The sequence below is a fragment of the Lynx rufus genome, unplaced genomic scaffold (assembly GCF_022079265.1).
Source record: "Lynx rufus isolate CCGP_SWC_20201006 ecotype Redwood Valley unplaced genomic scaffold, mLynRuf1.p SCAF_15, whole genome shotgun sequence".
NCBI classification, from domain to species: domain Eukaryota; kingdom Metazoa; phylum Chordata; class Mammalia; order Carnivora; family Felidae; genus Lynx; species Lynx rufus.
In genome coordinates this window covers 50,172,738-50,191,990 of record NW_025814829.1, presented here as the reverse complement: position 1 = coordinate 50,191,990, position 19,253 = coordinate 50,172,738, and the positions used below count along the sequence as shown (strand labels likewise).

The window sequence follows — 19,253 nt, the reverse complement described above, 5'->3', positions numbered from 1 at the left end:
CTGCTCAGCAATACTGAACTAATTGTAACTTGATCACTCAAGGCCTCTTTTCTGTGCATTTGCCCATTTTTTCCTCCATGCCCATCATGTGTTCCTTGCTCATTGACTACCTGGCAGGCATCTATTCTTCCTTCAACACTCAGTTTTTGGCTCCCTTCCTCTTGAATCCTCTTTTACTCTTCTCTCAGACAGACTCAGATGTTCCCACCTGAGGGCCGGCACTCACCGAGTCAAATTTCCACAGTGACATTGATGGATCATCTCTCTCTCCATTAGACTATACACTTCTGGATGGAAAGCACTGGATCTTTTCACCTTTGAATCCCCGAGACATAAGGTAGGCACTCAGACAAAAGGAAGGAAGGGTGGGAAGGAAGAAGGGGAAGAAGGAGGTGTATAGAAGCAGGAAAGGAAGGAGGAAGTGGGAAAGAGCCGGAGACAAGACTCAAGTGACTTCACAATTCTGTCCTTGAGTTCACTAGGTTTTACAAACCCATCATCTCCAAGGGTTAGCTCAGCTCCTCAAATCATACTCTCCTAAGTTTAAAAAAAAAATGAGTGTTGTTTTTTCACCATTGGCATAACAAGTAGTCCAGGTGCATAGTATTTGTTTATACATTCTGAAGTTCCAAAGCAAAAATAAATAAAAGAACCATTGTTCTGTTAATCTTCCAGAGGCTTCACTTTACGGCCTCCGTGACAGTATCAGTTACTATTTTATTTTTTGGAACCTGGGCCAGGGACCTCATTCTTGCCCTTCCGCAATCCCTTTCTTCCTCTACCCCCTCTCCCCCCTTCTGCTATCTCCACCACACTCAGTCCTCCTCTTTAGCAGGGTTCTACGTCATGAAAAATTAAAAAAAAAAAAGGAATTTCTACTTTAAGACTAATAACTCCTCCCCCTTCCTCAATTTTTACATGAAAAGACAATGTTAAAAGCCCTTTTTTTCTACATTTAAAGCACTGCCCGCTCGCTGAGGAAAGGAAGGCAGTGCATTAAGACTAAACCCTGTAGAGCCAAGCACTCAAAGTGAGTAGGGGTGATTTGGAACAGTGGATTTCATGCAGAAGGCTTCAGTTCTGACTCCAACTCCTTTGCTTGTTAGCTGCAAGATGTCAAAGAAACAATTTCTAATCTTCTAGGAGTGACTATTGCTGCATTTGTACTTGAGAGCATTAGACTGATGAACTTTAAGGTCCTTCCTGCTCCAGCATTCCCTGATTCTGCTATTTGGGGCATCTCGAATAAGCTGGAGAAGAAACCAGATTTGGTATCATACAATAGCAAGAGTGGTAAAAAATTAGTGAGTATAAATTGTTAATGTGCATTATGTCTTCTTGTCGTAAGGTGAGGATCCTGACCCATAAACCTTGGCTGGTTCTTCCTACCGAAAAATCCTAAGTATTCAGGGACACTCTTCTGAAGAAGCTATCTCCAGACCCTCCTCCTGGTGATCATGGGGAAGAGAGTGGCCATCGTCGGAGCTGGTGTCAGTGGCTTGGCCTCCATCCGGTGCTGCCTGGAAGAGGGGCTGGAACCCACCTGCTTTGAGAGGAGCAATGATATTGGAGGCCTGTGGAAATTCTTGGTGAGTGGGAAAGCCCTGGAATATCAACAGAAGGGAGATGGGTGGCTCTGCAAACCAAATCGGATCGGTTCTATTCAGACTTGGGAGGAAGGTCACAAAAGCTCCAGATCTGGAAAGTAAAATCTTCTCTCTCCCATCATGCTAGTGTCCAATCACTCAAAACTACTTCATACCAGCTCATAAAACAATGTTACCTGTGTAACAGAGCCCAGATCTCCAGGCTGTAAAGGGTGCTAATGTCGGTAATTTCTAACAAAAACAAAAACAAAAATGCACCACTGCCTCCCCCATGTAAATGAATGGAATCTATCCCTGTTCCCTATTGCTCAGAAATCCTAGGAACATAAAGGGGATTAAAAAAGAAAAGAAAAAGAAAAGGAGAAAGGTAGACCAAGATCAGAAGTTCTCAGTTAGTTTCAACTCTTAGGTTTTCCGGAAAGATTAATTTTCGGCAAGTCGCTTTTTTCTTTCTGGACCTCAAATGCTCATTTGTCAGATGTTGAGGCTGGAAATTAAGTTTCCTTTAATATGCCTTCCAACTGTAATGGGATGTGATTCTATAATTACCGCATGTCTATCAGGAAGACACTGTAAGTTATGATAAACAATGACTGTGTGTGTTGTGTGTGTGGTTATTGAATACTCCAACCAACTCCAAAACCAAAGAAAAAACTGATTTGTCTTTGCCATTCAGGCTCATGGTTGGACAAGTGATATAATTAGTAAATATTCACTATACAAAACATGTTTAAATTTTGAAAATCACATTGGGGAAACTTCTATTCTTTCTATCCTGAATGTCTCAGCCATTGTGATTGGATATAGATGATATATATTTGGCATGAAGACGTTATATCCATACCATTCACCTTATAGCCAAATTCTGTCTTGGTCTCAGTGCTTGCCCAACCTACAACAACAGGTTGCTCTAGTAGAATATACCAGTGCTAACTTAGGACATCTTTGTATTCATCTCAAGAGTCTTTTTTTTTTTTTAATTTGTGAGGTCCTATAATCCTGAAAGTATTATATGAGATATAAGATCATCTCCATTAGGAAATGATCAAGAATTATTTTTTAAAAAAGATGTTTATTTATTTATTTTTGAGAGGGTGGGTGCAAAGAGAGAGGGGGACAGAGAATCCCAAGCAGCCTCCATACCATCAGGGCAGAGACCAATACAGGGCTCAATCACAAGAACTGTGAAATCATGACCTGAGCAAAAATCGAGTCAGGTGCTTAACAGACTGAGCCACTCAGGCACCCCAAAAGTTATTTTTTTAAGGATTCAATTATCTTTATTTACATTTGCTCAGGGAGATGTGACCAGCTTAGCCTAAATCATGAAATGGTTCTCCATGATCCCATTAGCAACAATTAAATGCTGCTTGAATATCTATTTTGGCAGAGTTTTGTGCTAGGTACTGGGATGACAAATGCATGACATAATTACTTTACATAAATGGTTTCCAATCCATTTGGTGAAACAAGCCATAACACAGGTCCACAATCCTTTGATAGAAAGATCGGCAAAAATTCATTTGATGGCAAAACCTTTCCTGAAGTCATAAGACCAGAAAACATGAGCTGAATTGACATTGGGCTAGTTATAATCTTTATTTGTCCCACTTTGTGTTTCACTGCAGAAATTTTCTTGTGTCTGATGATAGGGTGCTGTCCCACTTCTCACTAGAAGTGTTATGGAGAAAAATCCAAAAATCTACAGATTCCAAAATATATCTGGCCCTATGAATTTCAAATAAGAGATTATAATACTTTACAACAATGAGACAGCCCTTGGTGATGGTCAACTTAATGAACAAGTGCTTTGAGATTTAGGAGATGGGGTGGGGGGTGGCTACTGAAATGTTCTCAGGTCAAGGGACACTTCCTGCAGGGAGAGTACTTGGCTGAGACTTGAAGGGTGTTCTCAGACAAGGAACGTAGAGGACCACTATGTGACATAACTCCAGAGTGCCATTTCCACTGTAGTCTGTGAATGGCACCCCATGGACATGCGGTCACCAACAGTGTGCCAGTACCCGGTGGGAGAGGTTTCTCGGTAGAAGGGACCAGCGTGAAAGGCATGGGGAGGCAGTGAACATGGTATATCCGGGAATTTGTAAGTTAACCAGTGCAGCCAGATCACAACATTTATTTAAGGAAGCAATATATGACAGATGAGTAAAATGCAAAATCAGTCTCCAGGTTATCCACAAGATGGGTATCTTTCTTCCATAGGTCACTGGTTATAAGAATTATACTCAAAGACCCCGTGGGGATGTAAATACATAAAAATACTCTAATTGTGAAAGACAGGTCGGGGAAACTTCTATCTTTCTGTCCTGAATTTCTCAGCCATTGTGATTGGATGTAGATGATACATACTTAGCATGAAGACATTATATCTGCACCATTCGCCTTATAGCCAAAAGGTGAACCCTTTTCTTCTTTTCCAAGAAAACCTGCTGGGTTCGATGCATGTTTAGAAAGGGATTTTTGAAGAATGTGTTACATAAGCTTTTATCTTGCAAGTCCTTTTAGGCAGAAGGTAATTTGGAAGAAAGACACCTGATAATTCTGAACTTTTCACCACGTGCTTTTTCTGCAAAATGGAAACCAAATGAGACTTAAACACTCGCAGGCTGAATGCGAGCATGTTTTAGTTTCATATCCTCCGATATTAAGGCCTTGTGTCCTCAAAAGATTAATTAACAAGTTGTTCAACAAGCCGTGTACAATAGGTGGGTATTATTTTGATTGCAAAAGGGGAAAACAATGGAACCAGAACTCCCTGGACTTTTGTTCCACTCATCCACTCATTTATTCAACAAATACATTCAGAGTACACTATGGATAGGGTACAGTGCTAGGTACAGCTGCAGATAAGAGGTACAGCAGGCAGCCAGCTTTTTAAAATCAGAGAAAACAAGTCTCAGAATGACTGTAATATATGCAAATATGCGATTAAGTCAGTAAAGTCAATCAGAGCTTGGTAGAGGTAGGGATGACTTCAGGTTGGTGAGAGAGAGGCAAGGAAAGGCATGAACGAAGGGGGCAACTTTGGAGCTGGACCTTGAGGGTATCTTTAGACAAGCAGAAGTGGGATTGACAGGCAGAGTCTGAAAGAAGATCAAGCCAGACTGCTTGACATGCGTGCACAACATTCTCGAGTTAGCCTCTGACCTCGCCACCCGGTTGGTTATGTTCTAGCGGGAAAGACGAGACACAGATGCAGTTATACCCCAACACAGGCTGTGACAACGTGACCGCAGCTGCTTGGATCTCTGGGTCTAGGGCAAGCCCTCTCAGCCAGAGGCAGAGTCTGAGCTTAACTTGCTCACTAGCCACTTAAACTACGCCACAAGCAGAAACTGGAAATACGAGCTCTCTGGAGCAATTGTCTGTTGTTATATAACACAAGAGTTTTCCTTTGTTTGTAGAACAGCCTGTCAGGGGAAATTCCAAGGAGCTGTCGGGTACATACTCTTCTCTCTGTTATGATCGGCTGGGGTCAGGAGGCGAAAGAGCAGAAATTCATTAATGATGGAAATAATCCAAGGTCTTATCCACTCTGTTTCCCAGAGCGGAGTCTTACATTTTTTTAACCAGACCCCTGCCTGAAGCCCGCCTTCCCTCCCCTCACTCCTTCTGCTCACTTCTCCTTCTCACAACAACCAACCAAAGGTATGGCTGTGGGTGAACGGGAAAGACTCAAACCTGAAAATCCACCAGGCACAAGCTGTCACCCTTTTTCTGATCGTCGCAGAAATTTCAAAGTGAGGCTTAAGAACGTTAACATCTCCGAGCCTGGCTATTTATGAAAAACACAGCAACCGTGAATAGAGGAAGTTTTCATCCCAACCTAAAGTCAAACAGGGGCCTCAGGCAGCCCCCGTCCTCACCCCCACCCCCACCCCAGACCCAGACCCAAGCCTCTCAACCATTCCAGCACTTTTGGTCTGTATCTTCCAGAGGTCAGTTTGGGGCTAGAGGATGACAGATGTCCTGAATCCAGCAGGAACATGTCATTCCATCCCGTTCCCACATTTCATGAAGGTTCCTTTGGGTTTGGGGGAAGCGGAGGCTGCCAGCTTTTTAATGTACTTTCAAGGCAGCACATTGTGTGAATTTTTATCCTGCCCTTACAGCAGAGAGGAAATGTTTGTTTTCCATTTAGACTTCAACTACTTCTCAAAAAGAAGCCAGTTTTCAATCACATAGCGGCTCCATAATGAAGTGGCAAGATTTGATACAAGTTCTGAGGCTCCTGGTTTCCTGTGTCTCTTCGGTGAGGAGCAAGTGCCACTAACTGGTGGTTAGGGAGGTCCGCCAGCACGGAGTTCATCTACAAGAGAGCAGCGGTTCTCAAAGTGCGGTTCCGGACCAGCGGCATCAGCATCGCCTGCAACTATCGGAAATGCCGATTCTCAGGCTCCCCACTAGACACACTGAATCAGAAATCCGGGGGGGCGGGGAGGAGGTGAACGAGGTGGCACGCAGGAATCTAAGGGGGCCTTCAGCTGATTCTGATTATGCCAAATGAATAAACCCTCCACTTCAAGTGAAGTGTTCGAATCAAACAGCCGATCAAATAGACTAAAAACTGCACCCTCCTTTGGACCATTTAATTGTGTTCTTTTAACATGACCATGAGATCAGAACCAGCGCTGTGACTGGAAAAAGGAAGAAAACGCTACGGGACTATAAACACAGATGTAACATGGGGGTAATTCGAGGAAGAGAACTAAGGTGTAGGGTCCCAGCTCTGCGCCAGGTGCTATGCTAAAGGCTTTCTTTGTTGCATCTCACAGAGAAGTGTGAATTGTTTTCATGTCTTTTTTTTATACACATGAAAACGGTTTCAGTCGACCAAAACTTGAATTTTCACTGAGGGAAACATCATCCTTGGCCTCCTTTTTAAGCTTTCTTCCTCTTCCTAGGACCATGCCGAAGAGGGCAGAGCCAGCATTTACCAGTCGGTATTCACCAACTCTTCCAAAGAGATGATGTGCTTTCCAGACTTCCCTTATCCTGATGATTACCCCAACTACATGCACCACAGCAAACTCCAGGAATACATAAAGACATTTGCTCAAAAGAAGAATCTTTTAAGATATATACAGTTTGAGGTAAGGGTCTTACACCTTGTGCTGTTGATCCCAGTATGTTTATCGGTTGGAAGGGGGTGGGAAGCAAGGATACAGACTTCCATTACAGAAATCAGAGCTCCATGTTTGGACAGCTCACCAATCAAATGTTGGTTCGGATTATAAAGTATTCGTGCATTGTGCTTTCTCCCCCCTAAAAATGTCCTCCATAGTGTCTGAGAACTTTTAGAATATCATCGCAAATACTGGAGAAGCCTATACTATCATAGCATATGTTCCACCCCATACACTGTCACGTGTTAGAAACAATCCCAGACTGTCTAGATTTCTGTGGGTTCAAGGCCGATGAGTTGTGGTTCAAGAAAACATGCCATTCTTCAGAAGTTCTGCCATTATAAGGAGAGTAAAATATGAATGAATAATACAGCCATTGCCCTCATCCTTCACCCACTTGGTTTCTTAGATGAGGAGACACAGCAGTTAAGGCAGAGATGCGCTCTCTGCAAATAACAATAATACTTCATATTTGCTCACAGGTCTTAACCTCGGTTCATGACTGTGAAATCCAAAGCACATATATGTAGTGAGAAAAATAATCAACCATATCATGAATTGTGATTACATTTAATACAATTTCACTTATCTATGATTATTTTATTTACTATGTTTAATTTAATATGATTTCACACTTATTTACATAAATAGTCATACTATGGAAGTGGCTAATATTTCCAAGGGAGAGGGTACGTCACCACGGAGAAATAAGGATTGAACCCTGAGACATTCCCACATTTATGGAATTGATAGGAAATGAGGTCAGAGAGAAAGAGGCCATGAATTTCAGTAGAGGATGGCAGGAAGCAAATGACATGGCCTCTTTCACAAGATTCAGTGTAATTTACCCCAAATCTATTAACTAGATGTCACAAAAGTAAATAGGCCCCAGTGAGTGATTTTCCTTGGAAGATTTGAAGATTCACTGTGACTCCTTGTTTTAATGTCCTCCCTATATTTCTCAACAATCAGGCAAGCTCATAACAATTACTTCCTCTGCAGAAACACTGCAAGAAAATTAAAACCCACAGAATTGTAAATAGAAGGAATTTCTTTCTGGTTTTCTTTAAGACCCTGGTTTCTAGCATAAAGAAATGTCCCAGCTTCTTAGTCACTGGACAATGGGAAGTTGTTTCAGAAAAGGATGGGAAACAGGAATCTACTATTTTTGACGCTATAATGATTTGTTCGGGACATCACGTATACCCCAATCTACCAACTGATTCCTTTCCTGGTAAGTTTGGGAAATGTATAATAGTCTGGGGATTTATACACAAGCACCAAGGGTTGAGCTAGATCTTTCCATAGATTGTCCATAATGATTATTCTTAAGGTTCCAAAGATTTCAAAACCAAATTTTTAACTCTGATGATAAATACAGAAATCATTGTTCTCCTGAACCCTTATGCTAAAAGAATCAAGAAGCTGCAAGTCAGAGATCAGTTGACGATGCAGGTCCTTAGGGAGGAAGGGTTTTTAAATGTCATCTATATCCACATTTTGCAAATTCACTTTAGAAATTTCAGTGAGTATGTGTGTGTGTGTGTGTGTGTGCGCGTGCACGCGCGTGCGTGTGTGTGTGTGTGTGTGTGTAGTGGCACACTCCATCAGTATGCAAAAGCACCAAACATCAAATAAATATAATACACAGGTAACCTCACTTTCTCCTTCCTTCCTCCTTCATTACAATAGGAACACAGGTCTACTCTAAAATATTAGAGTTCTGATCTCAAGGCATGATGTTCACAGGCCGAGATAATTAAAAGAGGCACCCAGAGGCACCTGGCTGGCCCAGTCAGTGGAGTGTGTGACGCTTGATCTCGGGGTTGTGGGTTCAAGCCCCACATTGGGTGTAGAGATTACTTTAAAATAAAATCTAGAAAATATTTATAAATAAATACATGAATAAGTAGAGATTCAGGGAGAATAGAAGATGGAAAGCATGAAGGTTAAGAGGCAGTATATTTAGGCTTAGAACACTTGGGCTCAACCTCTTATTCACTAGTTCCTTAGCATATGATCTTGGACAAGTCACTTAACTTCTTTGTCTCGACTTCCTTATCTTTTAAAAGATAATGATATCTGCCATACAGAGATGTTATCAAGATTAAGTGTTTGTTTAAGCATATAGATCCTAGCCCACAGTAAGCACTCAATAAATATTAGTTATCATTATTATCAAAATAGAAGTTCCCATATCATAGGTTTTTAAGGCACTGTAAGTACTTATTTGGGGGGTTAGTGTCAAAAAGGATAAATGCGTTTCAACTAGGAAACTGTTTTTCAAAATTAAGACTGATAACAGGAGTTAAAAAAAATTGAAAAAGTGAGTCTTCACCATGTCTTCTGAAAATCAGCTCAAATCCCTCCTCGTGTTCCACTTAGGCCTACACCAGTTTCAAGGCCACTATCTCCACAGCAGGGACTATAAAGACCCGGATGCCTTCAAGGGGAAGAGGGTCCTTGTCATCGGCCTGGGGAACTCAGGATCTGACATTGCTGTCGAGCTCAGCCGTCTGGCTACACAGGTACACTTCGGGAAACAAACTTAGGGTACGGGTGTGCTATTAAATCAACAGCTTGGGCGCTGAGGCTCGTGCTCACATGTCATACTACAAGGGATCCACCTGTGGCATATGTCCATTGAATCAAGGAGGACTAGAGACATGGTCCCTGTAAAGCAAGGTAACGTGGCCCATGCTAGCAAGGAAGCGCGTTCTACCGGAACCAGAGGTAAGTGTACGTGTGTAGACATACATGAATGCATTGTTTTGTTTTAATTTTATGTTCTGCTCACCTCCAAGCAAACTGGTTGCTAGTCAGGATCTGCGTTTATTTATTAGCAGTAGTTCTTATCATAGTTCTTACCATGCAAAAGGTGTTTTGCTTATCATTCTGGAGGTCTGAGATATAGAAGATTTTGTTCCCACCGTCTTCTATCCGTTTAATAGCCAGTGCTCAACAAATACTGGGCACATGTTATATGCCAGAACTATGTCAGACTAGCAATAAACACAGAAATAAGTCAGACTATTTCTGACTTCCAGGAGCTGTCAGTGGGTGGAGGTGGGAGGACAGGTACACAGACCTTCACAAACGGAGGTAATAAACCTTCCGTGACATTAGGTGTGGCCGCACCACGAAAAGAGAACCTAACTTAGCCTGGATGAAGTCAAGGGAGGCTTCCCAGAGGACTCTATGCTGAATCATCCATGACCAACAGACCTTAAAGAGCTTAACCTATTGTTAAGGAAATAGGGACTCAGTAAACAAATTCTTAAACAGAATAAAACCTAATGACATTTTTGGTGTCAAACTCCCTCGGGTTATCACAAAAGTGGCATAAGAGACAAGTAGCTCTTAGGGCTGAGGCAGCTGCCATGGTCTGAGTGCCCAGACGAGGTCATGAAGTGGGCACAGAAGGACTGGAAGAGAAAACTTCAGACAAAGAACAGAATTAACTTCTTGACATCTCCTCAGCCTAATTTCAGGTAGAGATTTAGCTATATTTCTCCCACCCAACCCAGCAACTACCCTCAACCACCCACCCCCACTGAGGCCCTGGATTGGCTGGTCCCCACCAGACCTACCATCTATGTCTCTGAGTGTGTGAAGATTAAACCTGTCACAACTGACTACACAGCTCTCTTGTTCCAGGCTGTCAGGTTCTCATTATTTCAAGAACTATGCACTCGCCCTCTTGGGTGGAGAGACAGAGTAGTTCCATCTCTACCTAGTTTCAGTCATAGGCGATTCATCCTGACCCAACTGTCTGAAATTGCTTCTTCCAGGGGTGGCTAGGAGTCTCAGTCAGTTAAGCAGCTGACTCTTGGTTTCAGCTCAGATCATGACCTCAAGGTTCATGGGGCTGGGCTCTGTGCTGACAGTGAGGAGACTGCTTGGGATTCTCCCTCCCTCTCTCTCTGTCCCTACCCTATGTGCCTTCTCTCTCTCTCTCTCTTTGTGTATGTGTATGTGTGTGAATATACATATATCACACACACACACACACACACACACACACACACATATATATATATACTTTAAAAATATTTCTTTTTTTAAATGTTTATTTATAAAAAAATAAATAAATGTTTATTTATTTTTGAGAAAGAGAGAAAGTGGGAGAGGGGCAGAGAGAGAGGGAGACACAAAATCCGAAGCAGGCTCCAGGCTCTGAGCTGTCAGCACAGAACCCGAGGCGGGGCTCGAACTCACGAACCGCGAGATCATGACCTGAGCCAAAGTTGGACACTTGACCGATTGAGCCGCCCAGGTGCCCCCAAAAATATTAAAAAAAAAAATAAAAATGCTTCCGCCTGGATACTGAGGGCAATGCACGGAGATGTCCATAAAACATATCCATTGTGTCATATCTGCTTGCTTCCTACAGTGTGACATTGAAGTCTATGTTGCCTTCCCCACCAGGTCGTTATCAGTACCAGAAGTGGCTCCTGGGTCATGAGCCGGGTTTGGGACAATGGCTACCCTTGGGACATGGTGTATGTTACCCGCTTTGCATCCTTTCTCCGGAATGCCCTGCCTTCATTTGTCTCTGACTGGTTATACGTGAAGAAGATGAACACGTGGTTTAAGCATGAGAACTTCGGCCTGATGCCTTTAAATGGGTACTACAAGTAACACGTATTTTATCACTTAAAAAAGCGGGGCACTAGCTTCAGTTGAATTCTTTCTCTCTAGATCTTACTTTAGCTGTCTCACTGAGGTTGTTGAGATGAAACCGAGGACTGCATGAGTGGCACAGTATACCCAGAGAGCACGTATGGGTTGAAAATCTTATTGAAATGTCTCTGGCGGGGAAAGAAATATGGGAGAATACAAAAGGCCAAGGAGCGGGGCACTAGATCCCCCTGACATGACAGATTCATTTATGGTAGCTCCAAGCTAAAGCATAGAATTTTGAGGGCAGAACCGTCCCATGAATTGTTCTTTTGAGAAATACCTCATCCATGCTTGTAAGTGAATGGGGATCGCAATTTTTTTTTTAATTTTTTTTCAACGTTTTTTATTTATTTTTGGGACAGAGAGAGACAGAGCATGAACGGGGGAGGGGCAGAGAGAGAGGGAGACACAGAATCGGAAACAGGCTCCAGGCTCCGAGCCATCAGCCCAGGGCCTGACGCGGGGCTCGAACTCACGGACCGCGAGATCGTGACCTGGCTGATGTCGGACGCTTAACCGACTGCGCCACCCAGGCGCCCCGGGGATCGCAATTTTAATACCTATTCCTCAAGACTATTGTGGTATGCAGCAAGATAAAAATATATAAGGCATTTTGTAAACTATAAAGCTTTACAGATACTGGTTCTTACTAGTCTCGGATGTTCTAATACGCTTGTAAGGAGCAATTAACCAAGTGGTATTAATCGACGTGTCTCAGAAAGTAGAAAATCTCAGAATGAAAGTACACACCTCTTCCACCATGGAAAGATTGGAATGTTAGCAGGACAGTCAGGAGGCATGGAACATGTAAAGCAGTGGAGATTCACAAAACTGATGTAGCCGGTAAAATTAACAAGCTTTGGTTTATTTATTTTTCTGTAGAGACAGAGCCTGACACCTGCTAATTAGAAAGGCACTCTAAGTAGAAGAATCAGTACGTCCATAGAAAAATATTAGAGTGGCTAAGACAAGAAAGGACTCACTAAGAAATTTCATCTTGGCCCATGCTAGCAAAAATGTTTCATTGTGGGGGGCGCCTGGCTGGTGCAGTCAGCGAGCATGCTACTCTTGATCTCGGGGTTGTGAGTGGGAGCCCCGTGTTGGGTATAGAGATTACTTGAAAATAAAATCCTTAAAAACGTTTCAAAGAAAGGTTTCATTGTGTTAGAGAATCAGGTAAGGCAAAGTAAGAGGAAACCGTAAATTGAAATAGGAAATGCCAGGTTTAAGAGTCAGACGCTCACTCCACAGCATTTATCCTACTTAGTCTGGCAGACTACTATATCCTTAAAGATAAAACCAACCAACAAACAAACAAACAAACAAAAAACGTTGATTTCATGCATTTAAACTTATGTTTAATGTAATAGACACTCCAAAGCCTGAGCTGATGAAGACTTTTGGTCTTGTAAGAGTAACTGCAAATCACAGTCTGACTCTGCCCTTTAGACAACGAAACATAGGTTTGGAAATCCATTCATTCTAAGAATGAAGCTCCCTCTCAGAAAGGGTTCCAAGTACCCTAAGGTTTTGATAACACCTTCTCACTCCTTCCTCGAGTGGGGGGAATAAAAACAGGTTTTACTGAGACCTACTTTTTGTCACCTGGTAAGGTAAGAGACAAAGTTCCAGAATGATAGAGGCAGAGAAAGATATGGAAGTATACAGGCACATTCTAAGATTTATAAACTTTCTGAGTGTTTGAGATACTTGGAGTACATTCCAAAACGCCCCGAAAGGAAACGTGAGTCAAAATGAAGAATGTGGTCGCAAAGCACATCACTCCCAGAATTTTGGCAACCAAAGTGCAGTGTCAAAGTTGTTACACTTTCTTTTAGGACCACAGCTGTGGAAAGGAAGCCACACATGACAGTGTAACAGCTCGCCACAGCCAGTTTGATTTGCTCAAATCAAAGACCTTACTTATCATAATAGTTCACGTATAATAATGACGATTGCATGAGGCAGAGGCACTGTTTTAAGTGCTTTATGGGTAATTGTTCGTTTAGTTCTAACCATATGAGGTAGATTCTATCACTATCCCCATTTTACACATAAGGAAACAAATACAGAGTAGTCACTAGTGAGAGATGGAGATTGATTATAAACCTTTCTATTATTATTTTTTTATCTTTATTCATTTTTGAAAGACAGAGAGAGAGTGAGTGCAAGCGGAGGAAGAACAAAGAGAGAGAGGGAGACACAGAATCCAAAGCAGGCTCCAGGCTCCAAGCAAGCTGTCAGCACGCAGCCCGACAGAGGGCTCAAACTCATGAACCGTGAGATCATGACCTGAGCCGAAGTCAGACACTTAACTGACTGAGCCACCCAGGTGTCTCCCAGAGTCTGCATTCTTAACCACTGATTATGTCTAGGAATTAGTTTGATTGTCATCTATTTGGCCAATCTCCAAATAGTATAAGTACCCATAAGGGAATCTTCAAGTTTCAAAAGACCCAAAGAGGCAGCTCAGACAGAATTCTTAAGGATTGTGGCAGGCGATAGTAAAAAAAAAGTTGCCACAAGAGAAGAGTTCAGAGGTCCTCATGCTAATGTTTAGCTCCTCAAATCTGGTTCCAGTGCTATGGACTGTTGCAGATATTTCTTGGAATTGGTGCATTACAGCAAAAGTCTGTCTCTTGTCTCTGAACAGTTCCCTGCGAAAAGAGCCTGTGTTCAACGATGAGCTCCCATCCCGCATCCTGTGTGGCACTGTGTCCATCAAGCCCAATGTGAAGGAGTTCACAGAGACCTCGGCTGTGTTTGAGGATGGGACTGTGTTTGAGGCCATCGACTCCATCATCTTTGCAACAGGCTATGATTATGCCTACCCCTTCCTTGATGACTCCATCATCAAAAGCAGAAACAATGAGGTCACCTTGTTTAAAGGCATCTTCCCCCCACTAATGGAGAAGCCAACCTTGGCTGTGATTGGCCTTGTCCAGTCCCTTGGGGCTGCCATCCCCACAGCTGACCTCCAGGCTCGCTGGGCTGCTAAAGTGTTTGCAAGTAGGTCGACCATTCTGTCTTTTATCCATTTAGTCAGTGAACGTTTACTGAGCACCTTCTATATTCCACGTACTGTCCTAGGTGCTAAGGATCTAAAGGGAACAAGACACACTCCGTGACCTTAGATAGCCTAAAATAGAGCCAGGGGGATGCTAAAATAGGGGAAGTTTTAGGATGTTCTGTACAGGAATATAAATCAGAGGCAGGGAGTGGCAAGAAACAGAGAGATGGACTAGAACACGGACGGCCTTAAGACCTGTGTTAAAGAGCTCATAGGGAAATTGGGGGGACTATTGGAGGGAGTTTGCAAGGCTTTAAGCAAGAGAAAGACAGCAGTGGATAACTGCAATGTCAAGATACATTGTGAAGGTCAGAAGGGCCCTGGTGGATGTTGCGGGCACCCGACTGGCATCAAACTGTGTCAGAATAACAATGGCAGGCCACTCCTACTCTATGCACCATCTTGTCCTCCCCCTCCGATCCAGACCCCAGGGTCTACAAGTATGCTTATGTAAGGAAATCAAGAACATGAGGATTACATGGAGAAAGGCAATGTCTCAAATATATAGATTTAATTTACTTCAGTCATATTGATTACTATTAAAGTGTCTTTTTATTCAAGGGTCCGAAAACCTTGGCCAACATAGGTATACCTTACCTAACATACTGTCCATAAAAACTTAGGTAATAAATTTACAGGTAATGAAGAAAACGTTACAATCCTAGAATGGATGTTTTCTAAAAATGTTGTGGGTAAGTAAGCTTCTATTTCAAATGTACACAAAGGATGATTGAAATAATCCCTGCTATGAAATCCTTTACAAGGTTGTTCCTCTGTAAAATACTTCCATTGTGTTTTCCTCTTAAAGGAACAACAGTGCCAAGTACCTGGGGTTTTACAAAAAAAAAAAAAAAAAATGGCTATAGTTCATAAGCCCAAGAAATGTATATGAAACAAAAGATGGTGTTTATTCATTCAGCAAATATTTATTGAGCAACTACTATGTGCCAGGCTCCATCTTGGCACTTGGGACACAACATCAAAGCAGACAAAAATTCTAGCAAACATCTGACCACAACCGTACCAGGAGAGGTAAGGTGCTAACAATGACTAGGAAGTATTCATGCACTGTGAATGTCATAATAGCTTTCTGCTATGGTGACAAAGGCAAAAGAGCTACAGTCAGCAATCAGATGACCCCTCCACTGATAACGTATTGCAAAGCTCTGAAATTTTCTGATGCTTCCTGGCCGCAGGCTAATGCTGGAAAACCCATGCGTCCTTCCACTGTTCCATGTTAATAGGCATGTACCTTAGAGTGAAGATTACTTCTGGAGAGAATTCTTAATAAGAGGATGCAAATAAGAAGTATGAAGAAGCTGTTATGATGTTAATATACATAAAGTGTATCTAAGGCATGTTGGGGATTAGGTCCTCCAGGATGTTACAGAAATATGAGATTAGGTGATCTGAAGCTACAAACTTCTTTGTTGCCACTGTCTCACTGCAGGCCAGCCCTGCTATTCATAGAGGGGGGTTCATTGACTTCTCAAGTCTTTATTTCTATAAATTGTTATTCTACTAAAGATACCAAAGGCAGCTCCTCTTGATATAAAATCTTTTAGGGATACAGTTCATAAATACTACAAAAAAATCAGGGGTGTCTGGATGGCTCAGTCAGTTGGGTGTCTGACTTCAGCTCAGGTCATGATGTCACTGCTTGTGAGTTCGAGCCCCACATCAGGCTCTGTGCTGACAGTCAAAGACTGGAGCCTGCTTCGGATTCTGTGTCTCCCTCCCTCTGCAGGCCACCCCCACTCACTCTCTCTCTCTCTCTCAAAAATAAATAAAAACATTAAAAAAAATAAAATAAAGAAATTTTAAAAAACATTATGAAAAAATCATCATGTGTCATTATATATTTCTGATTTTTTAAAATATTTTTAATACTTCTTTCCCCATTTCTCTTCTAGACTCATGCACCTTGCCAACTACAAATGAAATGATGGATGACATTGATGAGAAAATGGGGAAAAAACTCAAGTGGTAAGAGATTGTACTTGCTAATGAAACAAACCGTAAGATTTTCCTTTATATGTAGGAAAATGTTGATATATTTTACAATATTTTTACTAGTCAAAATTCACATTTTTGGAACACTTGCTATGATCAAGCAGTATGAGATAGGAAAATAATAGTCATTACATGTCACCTGTAGGATAGTACAAACTACACTCTAGAGTAGTTTCTCCCATGGGAGTGATTTTGATCCCCAGGGAACGTTTGGCAAAGTCCAGAGACATTTTTGGTTGTCACAAGTGGGGAGGGCATGCTATTGGCATCTAATGTGTAGAAACTAAGGATGCCGCGAAGCATCCCACGATGCAGAGGACAGGCCTCCTAAACAAAATATTATCCAGCTCAAATGTCTCCAAGAAGTCCTTTCCCATCAGCCACATGTCTGCCAGCAAGTTAACTAGCTGGGAACTGAGCAGTGGCAGCACTGTAATCAGAAAACCAAATGAAGAACCAAACTGAGTTCACCTGCCCTAGTATTTTCTTCTAAAAAGATATTCATTTCGGGGCACCTGGGTGGTTCAGTCGGTTGGACGTCTGACTTTGGCTTAGGTCATGATCTCACAGTTCATGGGTTCGAGCCCCACATTGGGCTCTGCACTGACACATTGGAGCCTGGATCCTGCTTTGAATTGTCTGTCTGTCTGTCTGTCTGTCTGTCTCTCTCTCTCTCTCTCTCTCTCTGTCCCTCCCCCATTTGTGCTCTCTCTCTCTCAAAAAATAAAAAAAAATAAAAAATAAAAGAACATTCCTTCTGATTCATCCAAACATGTGTTCTCAAGTACACCATAAATGGGATTTGTAGAAAGTCATTCAGATGGCTAGTCATCACGTATTTAAATGTATTTTTTATGTTAGCTACTTCCATATAAATCAATTCTTTTCCAATTTTATATTAAAATCTGTGGGAAGAATAATTAGATAATGAATCCCATTCGGATGAAGAGGTGACTGTGTAAGAAGATGCTTTCTTCTTTCAAGCTCTAACACATCATCCACTGAGTTCTGCCACACAGTTGCTGGCAAAGGACCTAGAGGAGAGTAGAGGTGGAAGCTTCAGACTCAACAAAATCTCTCCCGCATCTCATCCAGTTCACAGGGCGGCTCTGCCAAGTGGACGCGCCTATTCACCATTCACGCAACTCACTCTCCTTACCAGCCTTTATATTACAGGCCAGTAGGAATAAGAAGCAAGGAAAGGAGAAGCCCTGAAGTCAACCGCATTTCTTAAATGGTAGCCTGCTCTTCAGGGTTCCTAAAAGTAAATGAGGCCATGCCCCAGAAATCTAACACTGGGGCAGATCCCAAGCAAGGTCATGTAAAGAATAATCATGTGTTAAAGAATAAACTAAGTTGATCCATCACCTTGGCATCCTGGGGTCCTTTCACTCCAGGCCACAGAAGACCAAATGACATCAAATTTGGATAGAGGTTAGGAAGGAGGAAAAAAAATGAATCGACACATTTATAGCCACAGAACAAATGATAAACTCATTGTTGTGGAAAAAGGGAGGAATGGGATAATCCTGGAGCTGCCGACTAAAATGCTATTTTCTGAGCTAGAAAATAAGAAATTTGTGCTTTATTTACTGTGCCCCTCATTCCCATATGTTCTTTTCTTTCCTCAGGTTTGGCCAGAGCCAGACTTTGCAGACAGATTACATCACGTACATGGACGAGCTGGGCTCCTTCATAGGAGCCAAGCCTAACATACCATGGCTCTTCCTGACTGACCCCCAGCTGGCCTTGGAGGTGTACTTTGGTCCCTGCAGCCCATACCAGTTTCGACTGATGGGACCAGGGAAGTGGGATGGAGCCAGAAATGCCATCCTGACCCAATGGGACAGGACAGTAAAGCCAACCAGGATGAGAGCTGTAGGGAAAGCTCAGAGACCCCAACACTTTTATAATTTGGTCAGAATTCTTTCATTCCCAGTGCTTTTGCTAGCCGTTTGGCTTACATTTTATTAATGAGAAAGTCCTTTACATCTCAGAGTTTAGCCTAGAAGTTTAATTATTCAGATATGTATGTAGCTTAATTATAGGTATATACACATATGCATACATAAAATCTCAGAGCTGCTCTTTGCTTTCCTGCAGATGTAAAAATTAATTCTGGCCCATTTGACTCAAAGGCTAAAAAAAAAAAAAAAAAAAAAGGAAAATACTCGGGCTTTCCCTTTCTGATGAGAATCTATACTCTAAAAAGGCTTTTCACATGCTGAATGGGCAAATTTGGAGATGCTTGAGATGAGGAAGAAGGGGGATGAAGGAGAGTGAGCACAGGTTTGCAGGATGAACAAAGTTTAATAAATTTCTTAAGGGTGTTTCATCATAGGCAGAGATGACATCACAACAATGTTGAATCTTTCAACCCATGACATGGTATATCTTTCCATTTACTTAGATCTTTAATTGCACTCAGCAGTGTTTTGTAGTTTTTTGTATATAGATCTTACCCATCTTAGGTCAGATTTATCCTAGGTATTCCATATTTTTGGATGTTATGATAAATGGTAGTTTAACATTCTTTAATTTCCTGTTGTTTATTGCTAACATATAGAAATGTGATCATTTGTTCTTTTGTTGAATCATCTGTAACTTTTTTGTAGATTCCATAATGCTTCCTACGTAAAGAATCACGTTGTCTAAAAATAAAGATAGCTTTACTTCTCCAATTTCAACTTGGATGTCTTTTATCTTTTTCTTGACTTATTGCACTGAAACTCC

At 41.9% G+C, this 19,253-nt stretch overlaps 1 protein-coding gene across 2 annotated transcripts; it reads left to right on the top strand.

Moving 5' to 3' along the window:
- The first annotated feature begins 1,457 nt into the window (after positions 1-1,457).
- LOC124510465 (putative dimethylaniline monooxygenase [N-oxide-forming] 6) lies at positions 1,458-18,494 on the top strand. 2 transcript variants are annotated; one of them, XM_047077330.1, is made up of 8 exons: positions 1,458-1,589; positions 6,533-6,721; positions 7,826-7,988; positions 9,140-9,282; positions 11,183-11,382; positions 14,091-14,446; positions 16,421-16,493; positions 18,152-18,494. In XM_047077330.1, exons 1-8 carry the CDS (start codon positions 1,458-1,460, stop codon positions 18,492-18,494), a joined length of 1,599 nt encoding a protein of 532 aa, XP_046933286.1. The 2 variants fall into 2 exon arrangements, with proteins under 2 accessions (XP_046933286.1, XP_046933285.1); XM_047077329.1 differs by having other exon boundaries at positions 18,131-18,494.
- Positions 18,495-19,253: the final 759 nt, after the last annotated feature.